Consider the following 15045-nt stretch of genomic DNA (forward strand, 5'->3'; position numbering starts at 1 on the left):
CTTACACTGAGGATGCCAGTTCTCTTGAAGAGTAGTTAGTAACTCATTCCGTATTCTTGTGACATGCGATAAGGCTATGTAGTATACAATAGAATAGCCTCATGAGGGTGCAGCAACGTAGCTAGCAAACACCACGCATATCACCACTCGACATACCATCCATAAATTATAGTCAGTTGACACATTATCTTCATATTATTATTATCACTCAGTAGGCCACCTCAACATCAACATAACCAACCATCCCATCCCTCAACCTCCACCCCCCAAAACCAAACAGTCAATAATAATCACACCCACCTCCCACCCCCACCCCCATGCTCACCTCCATTCCCATTGCCACCCCCATCAACCCTCAAATCCGGCGTAAACGTATCCCACCCCTTCCCAGGATTAATCCTCTCCGGCGCACTGACACGGAACGTCTTCTGCACGACCCTCGGACTGGGTCCACGTCTCGGACTCGAGTTCTGATCCAGCAATCGCTGCAGCTGCTGCCGTTGCATTTCCTCCTCTGTTAGTGGTAGTAGTTGATTGTTCTTGCCTTTTTTCTTATAATTATTCCGTTGGCGGCCTCTATCACTGCTGGTGGTGGTGGTGGTAGTGGTGAAGATGCACATGTCACCTGCATAAATGGATAACGCGCCCAGAGCATACAGAAATGCGAACACACTGGGTAGCACGAGGCTGGTCGTTTGCACCGGGGATAATGGGCCGGGCGATTGGGTTGGATGGCGGCAGAGGATGTTGAGGAGGATGTTGAGGAGGGAGAGGAGGGAGGTTGTTGTGTTTGGTCTTTGTTTTTTGGGTAATTTTATGTTAATGGATGATTCGTGATTGATTAGGGATGTGGAGGGTGAGAGGGGGGAATGTACATGTATATAGAGTGGAGGAGGTATTGGCGCTCGTGTCTTTGAAAGAAGATTAGCATGAGGGTTATTGTGTAGCCGATTGCGATTAGGACTGATGCGGCGATTATGGTGGTTGTTGGGTCGGTGGATGGTGTTGTTGTATTTTCATTGTTGGGGTTATTGTTGGAGGAGGAGGAGGTGGTGGTGGTGAATGCTAGGGGGAGGACTAGGAAGCTATTGTTTTTGAATTGGATGGGTTAGGTTGGAGGTTGATTGAATATTGAAGGTAGGGTTGGTTGCGTACCCTGCTAGCACGAGATAGGAGGAACTTGAGGCTAGGAATCGCCAGAATGTGCTGATTGTTTCTTGGTCGGTTTGATCTTGTTGGAGCTGTAGCTGTAGATGTGGCTGTTGGTGGTGTTGTGGTTGCGGTGATGGTTGAGGTGATGGCTGCTGAGATAGACTGTAGTAATGTGGTGAGAGAGTTGGAGTGGAATCCCAGCCATATGTGCTCATTGATGCCGTGGAAGCGACGGTATATGCCATAGTTGCGAAATGGTCGCTCACGACTGATCCTGTGGGTTCTCTATCATGGGGTAGTAGGAAAACTTTCTAGTAGATCATAATTGAGTGTGGAATGGTACTAGAAAGGCAGCTAATTCACTGGAATCGGAGGGTAAAGTAGTAGCAGAACACAGCCTGCAGCAGACAGTGGAGTGAGGAATGCGACAGCTACATATTAAAGGTGTTTTGTGATAAGCAAGGATGGACAAACCCTCGACGACGGACTCTAGACTAAACAACTAAAGACTACTAAGAAAACCCAGCCAGAAAAAAAAGGAGGACAAATATAGAACGGGTGCTCATGCATCAGCCTGCAACCACCATCACGATTGAACACACGCCGGTGGCTGATGGACTGCAGGTTTTGGAGTGATTGGACGAATGGCGTGAGGTCGTGGATCATCGCGCTTGTTTAGTAGCGTCCGGCCTCATTTCCTGCCACGGAGCAGTTCCCTCACGACGATCATTCTCTCGTTTTTGGCTGACGGTGCTCAGCCACAGATAACATGCAGGCTGGACATTCCTCGTGTGCGGGGAAGATCTATAATTATGTATGAATCCACAGTCGACTCTGATTGTTCTGACTTCTTCCCATGCTGTGATTTCTTTGATGATTCTGCCACGAAAATGGCAGCTGGTCATGGTGTGAAATGAGACCGGCTAGGGCGTGACTTGGCGCGTATGACTATCCTCTAGCAGCAGTCGTCTTGCTCCACAAACTAGTCGATTAGAACAGTGAAGAAATTACCCAGTGGATAGGCAAGACGGAGGAAAGGACAGTCCGAGCCATGACCACCGCTTTGACGGCCGAAATAGGAGATTGCAGACCGACCCTGATGGAGAGGGAGGGAATAAGGGATGGATAGGGCGAATTCCCCAGTTCCATCGACGGATGGTAGCCGTGCGGGGATCCGCTTAACAGTCAGTCAGTCAGTCAGCCCAGCAGCTTACATGCCTCTGAGAAGCTGCATCTGAAGCACTGTGAAACATTCCTGCAGCAGGTGTGCCTGCAGTAAGCTTGGGGGCGTTGATTCACCCCCAGGTTAGGTCGGGTTGTTGCCCGAGCCCGGCGGGAAGAAAAGCACAGGCCTTCAAGGCTTGAGATAAGCCCGCGGGATCACAGTCAGTGCCATTGTCGCGACGGCTGATCCTGTTGATCTCGCGGGTTGGTGAATTTGTCAGTAGACAAGCTAACAGTTAGAAATTATGATCGCAGTGAATTTGGCCGCTCAGTTGACTAGTCCGTCAAAAGCTATGCGTTACACTGGACGCTTGCTTTTATTGTTGGGGGATTGACCTGGCAGCACGGTTCATCATGCTTGCAGCCCTTGCGCATAGACAAGAATTCATGTATAGGACAGATCAATGTTGGTCAGATACTGGCAATTACGGAGCTAACATAATTTGCTGCTCGGTTCAATATCGCATTGCGATCGACTTCAAAACTATCCAACAACCCTCTCCTGTAACTCAATTCCAAACCGCTCACTCAGTTCCTCACGCAGCAAACGCGCTATCTCTACAGTCGTCCACGGTGCCACCATTCCCTTCTGCGAAATCCGACCCTCCAACACTGCCAGTACGCCCACTGCACAAGGCAATCCCACCAATTTCGCCATAGCACTGCGCGACCCGGGAGCAGTTGGCTCTCCGTATTCAACGAGCGTGCTCGTCCTCTTTTCCTTTGACCCACCCGCATATTCAATGTCAAACGCATGTTGCAGAATGATCATGTCCCTCTCGCCTGGCTCGTAGGCCATCCGCCGCTCCAATACTGCACACAGTGTGTCAAGAGGCGTACCACGCCCACCCACAGCACTCGCATCGAATAAGCCAATCCAACGAAGACCAGTGATCACACGACTGACTTCTTCGGTCGACAGAAAAGAAGCTACCCTCTCCGCTACAGCATCCTGTACCGTTCCTTCGGAGGATTCGACCGACAGACCCAGCAATTGTGCAGTCAACTGCAGCCAAGTAACAGCGGCGGACGATGTCACGCTCAACGCAGGAATTTCATCCTGCGAGAAGTACCCAATAGCCACCAAGGCACGAATAATCTCTGGAAACCCGGCATAGCGCAGAGTCCCGCGGAATACAGTCCCCGCCTCAGGAATACGATAAAATTCACGAAACCCAACCGCGTCCCGATTCGGAAACCCAACCAGGTTATCAAAGCCATCAACTATACTCTGTGGCTCTGAAGCAGCCATCAAGTCCTTCCCTTCCACCGTAGCCAGCTCCCCATTCTTGTACCACTGTGCCGAATTCAACAATGCAAGAAGACCACCCCGCGGACTCCACGAGAACTTATACCCCAGCGGGTTATCCGCATTGTCAGGAGCAGGAAGTGCACCACACCAGCTTGTAAACGATCGAATCTGCCCTCCCGCACGATGCACCTCGTCGATTGTCTTGACAGCGTACAGGTGGTCGATACCCGGATCTAGACCGATTTCGTTGAGCACTGTCACTCCTGCGGACTTGGCTTTTTCATCGAGCGCCCATAGTGCGGGGGAGATGTAGCTGGTTGTGACGACGGGTTTGCGATGGGTGATAGCGGCCTCCACGACTGTGGCGTGGTAGATGTAGGGTATGAGGGAGATGATGATGTCTGTGTTGGTGATGGCGTCGTTCAGGCCCGCAGCGTCGCGGGAAACGTCGATGGCGATGGCTGTTGTGTTTTTGTAGTTGCTGGCTAGAGTCTGAGCACTCTGCAGAGTGCGACAGGCGACAGTGACGTGAACGCCTGCTTCAGAGAGGGCTTGGATGACGGGCTCGCAGACGAAGCCGGCGCCGAGGAGGAGGGTTTTCTTGGTGGTGGTCGACATGGTGGAGGGGTGATATACTGAGTAAATGTATGAATTCAATTGAAACTCCTATCTTTCTAAGCTAAATAGAAAACAAGATGATATTTTGAATGATGATATCTGTTTCTGTTAACTAGAGATGCCTGCAGGTGGGATTGTATGGTGTAGCATGAATGACTCACTGGAAGGCGATTATCTAACCAGTGACAGGCCGGCATGACTAGTACGTACGATCTAGCTTGACTGCGCGGTAAAATCCTGGCAGATACTACTAGGAGAGAGACTTATGTCATTCTTCCAAAAATGTTTTGGCTGCAGCACATATATTCCCAAACAATGGGAAGTCTGTCCATGGTCATCATTCATTCAATACCCTGGACCTGTCTGGATGGATAGTGTAGAAGCCCTACAATGGCTCAGCCCCAACAGGATACGGTATACTACTTATTTATGGATTGGAACACAAACCCCCTAATGGCTGATAATTTTTTCTTTAGCTACAATGACTTATAGTCATGTACTTGCCTGGAGACTCAACTCTCACCTTTGGATTTATTGATAGATGTTGACAAGCTGGGCGAATCTCATGTGTGCTGGTGCGCCTAGTCTGGGTCCTTGAATTATACCAGATGCTTCCATGGAGCATAAAATAGCAGGTGTCATATAAATTTAATATAGCATTTGAGCAGGTATATCCGGTTGCCAGCATCTTGTAGAGTAGCAGCAAGACGATGGCACCACAGACAGCGAGACAGCAATGGCTTATCAGGATACTCCGTAGATAACATCCGATAAGCACCTCCACTCCAAGAGACCATGTGATAAGCTGGCTGATAGATAATAGTAGTAGAAAGTGCAGGCAATAATCACACTTAGCCTTGATTAGAACAGAGAGACAGACATGAGGAGAGGAGGGGATTCGGCAACTTACCAGCCCGATTGTAGCCGCCAATTGACCAAGCCCATCAGCACCATCTTCCCCCCATCCATCCCCTCACGCATTGCTGCATCACTGCATCAGTTTGCACCTGTGCGCAACCTATTTTCCACCCAAGTTCAATAAACTTGCATACTCAAAATGTCGCAGGAAGATTACGAGACCTTCAAACTGGGCGACTGGGAGCTTCAGAGCGGAGAGAAGCTTCTTGATGCTCACCTTGCATACAAGACCTTCGGAGACCCCGCCTCCCCCGCAATTGTCTATCCTTCTTGGTTTTCTGGATGTATGTAACATCTCTGAAATATCCAAACAGTCTGTAGACTGCTCTTGATTGATTAACAATCGTCTGATTTCACTTAGTGCTCTCCGACAACTACTGGCTGATCGGAGAGGACAAGACCCTCAACCCCAAGAAATACTTCATCATCGTCCCTGCGCTGTTCGGCAACGGTCAATCGACCTCTCCATCAAACTACGCCCATCCCGGACATTTCCCAAAATGTTCACTTTATGATAACGTCCGTGCCCAACACCAGCTAGTGACACAGCATCTAAAGATCACTCATGTGAGGGCAGTGATTGGGTGGTCGATGGGAGCAGCCCAAACCTACCAATGGGCCACCCAGTACCCTGATTTCATGGACCTGGCGGTCCCTTTTTGTGGCTCTGCAAGAACTTCCCTTCATAATAAGATCTTTTTGGAGGGCGTCAAGAGTGCACTGCTGGCTGCAAAGCACATCCCATCGGCGGGGTCCGGCAATGGCGGCCTCCTTCAGGCCGAGCAATCCTTGCGGACCTGGAGTGACACAGAAAAGGAGGTTGGTTTGAAAGCGTTTGGCAGGGGGTATGCAGGATGGTAAGGGCCAGGCCGACCTTTGTTTGTCTGCCGCTGGTATGCTAACGCAGTGACTGGTGCAGGGGATTCTCACAGGCATTTTACCGGGAAAAGCTGTATGAAACCGCCTTGGGATTCAAGGATCTAGAGGACTTTATGCAGAACTTCTGGGAAACTTGGGCGCTTTCTAAAGGTCGGTCAGCAGCATGGTGCTGTGTTGTACCGATGTGTGTTTGTTACTGACAGGCTTTAGATCCTGGGAACCTCTTGACGATGCTGCAAACATGGCAGAATGGTGATGTGTCCAAACAGGAGCCGTACAATGGCAACTTTGAGAAAGCATTGGGCGCCATCAAGGCCAAAACCCTGGTGTTACCCAGCAAGACGGACCTTTACTTCCCGTAAGTACCGTCCTTTTAGGCATGGTCACCGCTGACACCCGTCCACAGACCGGAAGACTCGGAATACGAGGTTGCTTTCATGCAGCGAGGGACTGGGACTCTGAAGGTCTTTCCTTCGATCTGGGGACGTAAGTGTGTTCCATATCGTATCAACAAAAATCTACTCTAACATTTACTGTTGTAGACTGGGCTGGCGGTCCAGGGCAAAGCAAAGAGGATGTCAAATGGCTGGATGAGCAGCTGGCTGAGTTCTTTGACAAGAATTGAATGTTGTTCATGTCTTTGTCTTCCTCTTCTTTTGCCTCCGATAAGCGGGAGACTGTGTTATCGATACACGCCAAGTGATTGGTTGTTGATCGGCATCACTGAGGATTTAGTACTGTAGCGAGTTTCCTGGTGTTACTTTATCTGTAGTCAACATCTCTTTCATTCACTCGCTGCCACAACACATATATATAGCCAGACTGAATATACACAAAATTAAAACAGCTGGTGGCGTCTAGACACCTCCATCCCCAGTGTTACATACCTATTAGTAGCCACACGTGATCGCTGATAGGCTGAGTCAGCAGGCGATAAACCTTTGCTCTTTTCGGCCAGGCAGCGCCTCCTCATTCCCAACTCCGATCCCTCTGCGCTGCTCCCTTCGTCCCTTTCCTTTCGCTGGTTTCTTTCGTCTTTGGTTCGTCGGTCAGATATCTCTTTTGTCTCAGTACATCTTCATTTTCTTCTTCAGTCGTTCCTTTCTCATCCCGTTCTTGTGCCGAGTTGCTTTCTGTTGGTCGACGGCGCAAGCGCATGCTTCTGTAATACTTCATTTCACTTGGACACTTTCAGTATGGCGGCACCACCAGTCAGACAATGGGGAGTTACCCCTCCCATCTCCACCGTTCTACCGACCCCCGACGAGCTTGCAGCAAACGATGATCTTATCACGGAGTTGAAGGTGCAGAATAATTTCGAGAGCCCTGCGGAGACGGAGCGAAGGTAAGAGGCCGATCCGTGATGGTTTCGTGAAGGTCAACCGGCATGGGCGCTAAGCATGCAATTGCGCTTTAGGAAACAAGTATTGCAGCTCATCCAGCGTGTTACCGTCGAATTTGTCAAAACAGTCAGTCGGAAGAAGGGCCTCTCTCAAGCAGCTGTCGAGGCCGCCGGTGGGAAGATCTTCACGTACGGAAGTTATCGCCTGGGTGTTTATGGACCAGGCTCGGATATTGATACCTTGGTTGTCGGCCCAAAGCATGTTATTATCGATGATTTCTTTTCGGATTTCCCCCCGATTTTAGAGAAGATGGCTGCTCCGGGAGCTATCGAAAAGATGACTCCGGTCCCAGACGCCTACGTTCCGATCATCAAACTCGAATTGTCCGGCATCAGTATCGATTTGATCTTTGCTCGCCTGATCATTCCTTCCATTCCTATGAACTTGGATCTTAAGAACAATGACTACTTGCGGGGTTTGGATGAGAGGGAGGTGCGGTCGCTTAATGGCACTCGTGTGACGGACGAGATTTTGGAGCTCGTGCCCCAGCAGAAGACATTCCGACTTGCTTTGCGCGCTATTAAGCTTTGGGCTCAGCGTAAGCGCTCTACTCTTGTCTAAGATGGGCTTTACTAAATTTTCACAGGCCGTGCGATTTATTCGAACATTGTCGGTTTCCCGGGTGGTGTTGCTTGGGCCATGTTAGTCGCGAGAGTGTGTCAGTTGTACCCCCAGGCTACTGGCTCGGTGATTGTGGGCAAATTCTTCCGGATCATGAACAAGTGGGCTTGGCCTCAGCCGGTTCTATTGAAGCCGATTGAAGATGGGCCTCTGCAGATGAAGGTCTGGAATCCGAAGGTAAGGATAAGGCCCAGGAGCACATAGGAGCTTTGGCATGGCCGTTAATGAGAAATAGATTTACCACGGCGACCGTTTCCACCTGATGCCTATCATCACTCCTGCCTACCCCTCCATGTGTGCGACCCACAACGTCTCCATGTCCACCAAAGCAGTCATTCTTCGTGAACTCCAGCGTGGTGGAGACATCGTGGACAAGATTTTCTTGAAACAGCTGCGCTGGGAAGATCTGTTCGCGCGACACACATTCTTCACGAAGGACTACAAATACTACCTCAGCATCACCGCATCGAGCAGAACCAAGGAGGCAGAGTCGGTCTGGTCTGGTCTTGTTGAATCTAAGATCAGACACCTTGTTGGAGCTCTGGACAGGAAAGCAACCATCGCCATCGCGCACCCCTTCCCGAAGGGATTCGAGAGAGTTCATCGTGTCTCTTCGGAGGAGGAAATCGAGGCTGTCAAGACCGGGTCTACCAAGTACCAAGATAAGGGAACAAAGACTGAGACCACCGATGAGATGAAGGATGCGGCCCACCAGGCTGCGGCTCAGAACGGGGCAGAGAACACTGATGTTGCAGCAGCTGAGAATAAGCCCGTTGACGACACTCACGTCATGTACACAACGACTTACTATATCGGGTTGGAGCTCAAGCCACTCGAGCCAGGTACGTAGGATCGGCCACCTTTGTGAATCCACTGACTTTGTAGGTGCCTCCCGGTCGCTGGATATCTCGACCGATGCCCAGATCTTCAAGTCGACGTGTACCTCGTGGCCAGGATACCAGCCCGGTATCAATGATCTAGCGATCACCCACGTCCGCAAGTGAGTGGCCTGTTACCTGCAGCATAAGTTTCCGATTAACTCCCGTCAGCTTTGATCTTCCCGAGGATGTGTTCCAACCGGGAGAGACTCGCCCTACCCGCCCGAAGAAGAAGATCGTCAAGAAAGCCGAGATCAGCGGCCAGAAACGCAACATCGAATCCTTGGACGTAAGTGCACGCAAGAAAGCCAAAGTAGCTTACGAGCAGCGAACCGGCTACCATACGAACTTCGACTCTTCGCAAGTCGCCTAGTGCTCGATCGTTCTCCGTGTTTGGGTATGACTGATATCGACTGTCTGCGTAGGACCCGTCCCACCCCGCTGCCAAACGCCAAGTCCCCTCCAACGGAATCGCCAACACAGCAATGCCCGCCTGAATTGAGTTCATATGAAGTCTGAAGAAGCTCCCACTCGCGCCGGGGCAGGCCCCCATAAACAGTCCAAGAGACACAAACCATATAAAACACCACGGTATCCGGGTTTGAAATCCAACCAAATCCCACCAATTTGGATGAGCATACATTAATGATTTGAGCAAATAACCCCAGCTGACTGACTCTGACCATCACCGCAGTTGATCTGGTGTGCATTGCAAATTTCTTTTGCGATCACCAGCTCGGATAACCGGGAGGTCAGATGTACAAGGTTGGTTTACTCTTCTTTCTTCTCTTTTTCATTGTTGACCAACCATCATTTGCCGCAACTGTCATCATCGTATTGCGTTCCCATTTTTCTTTTTGCTTCTTGCTTTTCTTCTCTCATGCAGGTATATTAGAATACGGCCAGCCATGATATGATAGCAGCTGTAAGAGCCGGACTTTTTCTCTGGAAGGGAGAGAGAGAGTGAGGCGAGACAGACCCGGCCAGATAATTCTGCAGCTGTACATAGCGTTCATTCCCCCCTGGTCTGCCTTAGGTTCTGGTGTGTATATGCCAGAGTTACAGTTACAGTTACTAGGTCTAGTTGCAAATGAAGGTACAATTTGTGGCCCAGGGCCACTCTAACCTCATCACCACTTTCTCTATAGCAGAGCAAATATCTAGTAGTAGTAGCCTCCATATATACAAATCTAACCCCCCATAAGGGGATTCATCACCTCCACCCCTCCACAATCTCCCCCAACGTCTCCACGCCCCCAACATTCCCCGGAAAAACCACAAACGGCACACCCCTATGCCTCGCCGTCTCCTCATCACACCTCCAAAGCGGCACCCCCGGCGCCGCCTGTCCCAAAATCATCGCGCGCTTAATCCCCAACCCCTTCGTCGCCGCATCAGACGACGTAATCCCCCCCTTGGCAATAATCACCCTCGGCCGTACCTTCACACGTTTTAACACCTCCACCAACGCCTCCGCCACGCGGCCCCCAATCGCTAGACTGGAGAGTTCGTCTCCCCCCGTGATGAGCTTCCGACTTGTCATGACGAGGACGTCTTTTCCGGCGAGGAGGGAGGATTCGACGGATGTTACTGTTGAGGTGATTATGGGGTCCAGGGAAGTGGGGTCTTCTGTTGTCGAAGAGGAGGCGATGATGTCTTCGACGTTGAGCTCGACTATAGAGAGGGTGTTTGTGCCACCGGGGCCGTGCTTGGTCGTTAGGTGGTTGAGCTGCGCGGTGGTTTTGGGGACGTAGGAGCCGGCGATTATTAGGGTTCCGGTCTTAGTAGGTTGGGTCTCGGTCTGGGATGAGGGGAAGGAGGAGGCTGTTAGAGGGGGTTGGGGGCGGATGCCGAGGGTTGTGGAGACGAAGGCTGCGGCGGTGCGGTAGAGGTAGTGTTTTTGGGATTGGGATTTCGCTGTGAGTTGATTAGATTGGGGTTGAGGGTTGAGGGAGGGGGATGGGGATGGGGGGTTAGGTACCTTTGAGCAAGCCGGCGACGAAGACGTGCATGTCTGATTCCGCTGCGGCGTTGACGATGACCACGCTCCCCTTGGGCAAGGCGAGGAGCTTGTCGCAGATGGTGCTAGGTCCATTGATTCTGATGTCCTCGATGGTGATGGAGTGGATTTGCTCCGGGGTGAATCGTCCCGGCGCCTTCTCTAGCACGTAGTCGTGGAGGTTGGAGCTCTTGAAACCGAAGGTGGCGTCGCGGGCGAATTGGGTTGCGCCGGCGGGGACGAGGTTATCGCCTTCGGCGACGTAGTGGACTTCGTTGATGGTGAGACGGCCGCCTTGGAAGAAGAATGGGGCGAGGATGATGGCGTCGGCGGGACCGAAGACGGATTGCGCGACGTCGGCTTCGAGGGGGAAGTGGCCGCGGAGAGTACTGTCGCCGCGCAGGACGATGTCCACGGTGGTTCCGGCGACGCTGGCGGCTTGTTTGACGTTTTCGCAGATATTGCGGATGAGCTTCTCGGCGTCGATGGGGGGTAGGGCGCGCGAGTTGGTGAGGATGAAGAAGCCCGGGGAGGGTTGTTGCAGCTCGGCCTGGAGAGTTGGGATGTCCCAGACTGTGAGGACGGCGATGTCATGGCATGTCTGGGTGCCGGTTGGGTCGTCGTCGAGCACGACGAGACGACTGAGGGACGCGGTGGAGAGGAGCTCGGAGATTTGGTCTTGTGCGTTGAGGGAGGATTCTGGGGGCAGCTGGGATAGGGTGCTCTCGCGGGGCACCACGGGGTATTCGCGGGGAGTGGCCATTGTTAGTCAATTGCGTGGGAGGGTTTCTGGGGGAGTTCACTTGGGGAGAGAAGCAATTGAGATGCTTTAATATAATGTGAGGTGGAGCAAGAAGAGTTGAAATGGAGGGGAAGCGGGGATCGGAGAGAAAGCCGATGCAGCTGGATATCTCCACCAAATAGCAATGATATCATGAACAGGACACAACTGATGGATCCAAAATGTTGGTCGATTCAATAAGGTAACTCCTGTCTCGCATGCTATATCCATAGGAAGATCAGGGCAGTGACAAACAAGCAACCCATGCAGAATCCCCCAAAGCGCCATGACATGTGCAGCAATGCAAGCCGGTCATCGTGAGTGAACTGAAATGAAGTGACAAAAGGAAATTCAATGATCGCACATATGGGCTTCCAATCCGTCATTATACATGTCCTCCCTTGTATTTTCCATGAGAAGCAGAAAGAAAAAAAGAAAAAGAAGACAAAAACCCCTGGTTGTATCCCGACACTCCTCCCCAATTAACCTCAATCCTCGCGAATTGATGCAAAGCAGAACCAAAACCACCCTAGACACGACATAGGAGAGTGCATTAGCAGACACGTTGTGATTAACGTAGAATGAAGAGCATGACGCAAAGAAAAAGAAGGGACAGTCAGGATGGACTGTTTCAACCGACAACACTGCGGAAGCTCAGCGCTTCCAGGAAGCCTCCCAGGTCTTCCTTCTGCACCTCAACCACGCAGTGCTCAAAGCTATCAATGCGTACTCGAGCACTGGTTTCTTGCACCACTTCCTGGAATGCGATTCCAAACCTATTCCGCAGAAGGTGCTTGTTGCTGCGCAGGTCCTGTTCGTCTTCCGACTCGGACTCGGATTCAGACGACGATTCCTCCGTCTCCTCCTCTTCCTCGTCATCTTCACCGTTGGCAGCGCGCTCGGCAGCGCGCTGCGCCCGACGCTCCTCCCGCTCCTTGCGCTTTTTCTCCTTGGCTTCTTTCTTTTTCCTTCGTTCCTCTCGCCGTTTGGCGAGGGCGGCAAAGTCAACCACTCCGCCACCTCCTCCTGTACCCACGACCACATACAAGCCTCGGTCCTCGTCAAGCCCAGCAAGAACAAGCGGTGTGCCCAGGGCCCGTCTGCGTCCTACCTTGACGGAGTCTCCTCGTTCCCTCTCTTGTACCCGGATCGCCTCAGCAACCCACAAGGCTAGTTTGGTCAATGCTCCCGGATTGGTGAAAAGCTTCACGTCCGGACCATCTTTGACAACGGCGATGCGAAACGCTCGCAGATGACGAATCTGGTGCTTTGCGAGTAGGGAAGTACCAGTGCGAAGTATGGCCCGGTGCAAGTGCTGGGCAAGAGGGAGAGATGACAGCAGAAGCGTCGGCGACTCTGAAGTCAATGACAGCGCGTCGTAGGCACTCCAAAAACGGGGCAGCAGGCTGGCCAGATCTGACTCGGTAGACCCATCAGCATTGGTCGCTGTAGCGGTCTTGGACGCGCGTTTGGCATCCCACACCCCGGGGGCTTCTTCAGGCCCGACTTCAAGGATTGCACCGACGATAACACCCACATCGGTGGCAGAGAGACAGGCTTTCCAGCCCCAACAGCGCACAAAACCCCATCCCTCGCGAGAGACAGCATGCCCAGACGCCTCCGGCGGAACAAGTCCGTCTAAGCCGTACATTGGCGCATATTTCAAGAGACGTTGTCGTAGTACTCGCTTCAGCTCCATATCCATATGGGTATAGTTTTGATGGCTCTGGTTCAAGCTGATGCCCATCTTCGCCAGCAGTTTGTGTAGTCGTTTCTTTCCGTTCTCCGTCCACACATGAAGTCTGGATGCCAGATACGGGCTGTGTAGCATACTGTCATAGAGCGACCAATGCCGCACGAGGATGAAACGCGGTTCAGGCGATAGCCGGATCGACTTGTCTGTCGGAGAACGTGCCGTAGTCGGAATGACGCCGTTAATTTCGCCTCTGATGTCGCGATCTCGCTCATATGGATCAGGAGGGTTTAATCGCAGGACTTCATCCCGTAGGATCTGCCGTATTCGTTCGCCTCTCTCTCCACCCCAGCCAGCCGAGCCGCCGTACTCCAGCGCATTCGACACACCCACTCCAGACATGGTACGGCCACTCAGTTCCAAGCTCGAGACACCCACAATGGCCAGCCACAGCAGATCGTTGTCTTCACGACCGAGCTCGGACGCAAGGGAATAGACGATGGACGATATCGGTTCCGAATACGACGTCCCTGACGAATAGTAAGTCTGTAGCACATTCTCGTGCTTCCTCTTCATGCGCAGCAATCGTCGTCGTAACGTGCGCGCCGACGGCGGCTTGGGTTGTAACGGCGACGGTGAATCTGATGTTGGTGTAACCGAGCGAGACGAATTGGACGAATCATGCATAGCTCTCCGCGGAGGGCGTGACGGCGACGAAATGATATAGGATCCCTACAATGAGCACATTAGCACCAGCCTCAGCACAGCAAGAACGTATACTACACACCGAATCACTCCTTCTCCGCTGACGTGGAGGCCCATCTTCATCATCCGACTCGTCGTCCTCATCCTCGCGCGACCACGACTTGCGTTTCTTGGAATCCGCACTCGAGGGATGATCCTCGTCGCGATCACTCCCCGAGTCGCCATCCTCATCCTCGTCTTCATCCTCCTCACCCACTTCGGGCATAGCCAGTAACTCACAATATGCCTCCCGCTCCTTCCCCAACTCCTCCTCAATATCCCCATCATCATAAACCACAATGCCCCCATTGCCGGACGTATACGCCGACGTAATACACCCTTTCTCAACACCGCGCGACCCTCGTCTCGCACCCAGATTTACCATCCCCATAGCATCAGCCGCCGCAGACGGCCGCCCCTCACCCCCAAACACATTAGCCAGGTTCCACGGCCGCCTAGCATCAAACACCCACACCTCAACCCCGCCCATATCTTCTTCCTCTTCTTCTTCCTCATTGCTCAAGCATAATATCTCGCTCAAATCCACCAGGCCGCCCACCCCCAGACACACAACTACCCCACCACTCCCGCCATTGTTCGTCCGCATGGGCTTGACCAATTCCTCGCCCGCGCGCGCGAGATCGCCATACCCGGCTACCGGCTGGATCTTGTGCGGGATGTAGTCGCGCTTCAGGAGCGCCGTGAGGATCCGACAGGCACAGAGAGCATCGGGTTCGAGGGCCACGAGGATCAGAACAGGTGGGGAGAGTGGGTGGTGTGAGCGGAGGAGTTGTTGGTAAAGGTGGGAGATGAGTTGGCGGGGGAGATACATGGCGGTTAGAATTGGATTCGCGGCGTGAAGAGGGTCGAATGGGGGTTTTTT

General features: G+C 52.2%; 6 protein-coding genes across 6 annotated transcripts; 2 read left to right on the forward strand and 4 right to left on the reverse strand.

Moving 5' to 3' along the window:
* Positions 1-290: 290 nt before the first annotated feature.
* On the reverse strand, positions 291-1397 carry AtWU_04023 (uncharacterized protein; the record flags this gene model as incomplete). The annotated part of the gene is made up of 3 exons (XM_035499134.1): positions 291-795; positions 876-1085; positions 1156-1397. The coding sequence occupies 3 exons, from the start codon at positions 1395-1397 to the stop codon at positions 291-293; spliced, it is 957 nt and encodes a 318-aa protein (XP_035355027.1).
* A 1463-nt stretch (positions 1398-2860) lies between these two features.
* AtWU_04024 (aminoadipic semialdehyde synthase) lies at positions 2861-4246 on the reverse strand (the record flags this gene model as incomplete). Its single annotated transcript, XM_035499135.1, has 1 exon — positions 2861-4246. One exon carries the CDS (start codon positions 4244-4246, stop codon positions 2861-2863), a length of 1386 nt encoding a protein of 461 aa, XP_035355028.1.
* A 1057-nt stretch (positions 4247-5303) lies between these two features.
* AtWU_04025 (homoserine acetyltransferase family protein) lies at positions 5304-6668 on the forward strand (the record flags this gene model as incomplete). The annotated part of the gene is made up of 6 exons (XM_035499136.1): positions 5304-5448; positions 5526-6021; positions 6084-6193; positions 6254-6401; positions 6450-6529; positions 6586-6668. 6 exons carry the CDS (start codon positions 5304-5306, stop codon positions 6666-6668), a joined length of 1062 nt encoding a protein of 353 aa, XP_035355029.1.
* A 571-nt stretch (positions 6669-7239) lies between these two features.
* On the forward strand, positions 7240-9442 carry AtWU_04026 (polynucleotide adenylyltransferase; the record flags this gene model as incomplete). The annotated part of the gene is made up of 7 exons (XM_035499137.1): positions 7240-7388; positions 7461-7984; positions 8033-8244; positions 8303-8909; positions 8953-9067; positions 9117-9234; positions 9371-9442. 7 exons carry the CDS (start codon positions 7240-7242, stop codon positions 9440-9442), a joined length of 1797 nt encoding a protein of 598 aa, XP_035355030.1.
* A 716-nt stretch (positions 9443-10158) lies between these two features.
* AtWU_04027 (uncharacterized protein) lies at positions 10159-11707 on the reverse strand (the record flags this gene model as incomplete). The annotated part of the gene is made up of 2 exons (XM_035499138.1): positions 10159-10862; positions 10927-11707. 2 exons carry the CDS (start codon positions 11705-11707, stop codon positions 10159-10161), a joined length of 1485 nt encoding a protein of 494 aa, XP_035355031.1.
* Positions 11708-12356: 649 nt separating this feature from the next.
* On the reverse strand, positions 12357-14994 carry AtWU_04028 (cell division control 45 family protein; the record flags this gene model as incomplete). Its single annotated transcript, XM_035499139.1, has 2 exons — positions 12357-14150; positions 14206-14994. The coding sequence occupies 2 exons, from the start codon at positions 14992-14994 to the stop codon at positions 12357-12359; spliced, it is 2583 nt and encodes an 860-aa protein (XP_035355032.1).
* Between the last annotated feature and the right edge of the window lie 51 nt (positions 14995-15045).

The sequence above is a fragment of the Aspergillus tubingensis genome (assembly GCF_013340325.1).
Source record: "Aspergillus tubingensis WU-2223L DNA, scaffold_6, whole genome shotgun sequence".
Classification (NCBI taxonomy): domain Eukaryota; kingdom Fungi; phylum Ascomycota; class Eurotiomycetes; order Eurotiales; family Aspergillaceae; genus Aspergillus; species Aspergillus tubingensis.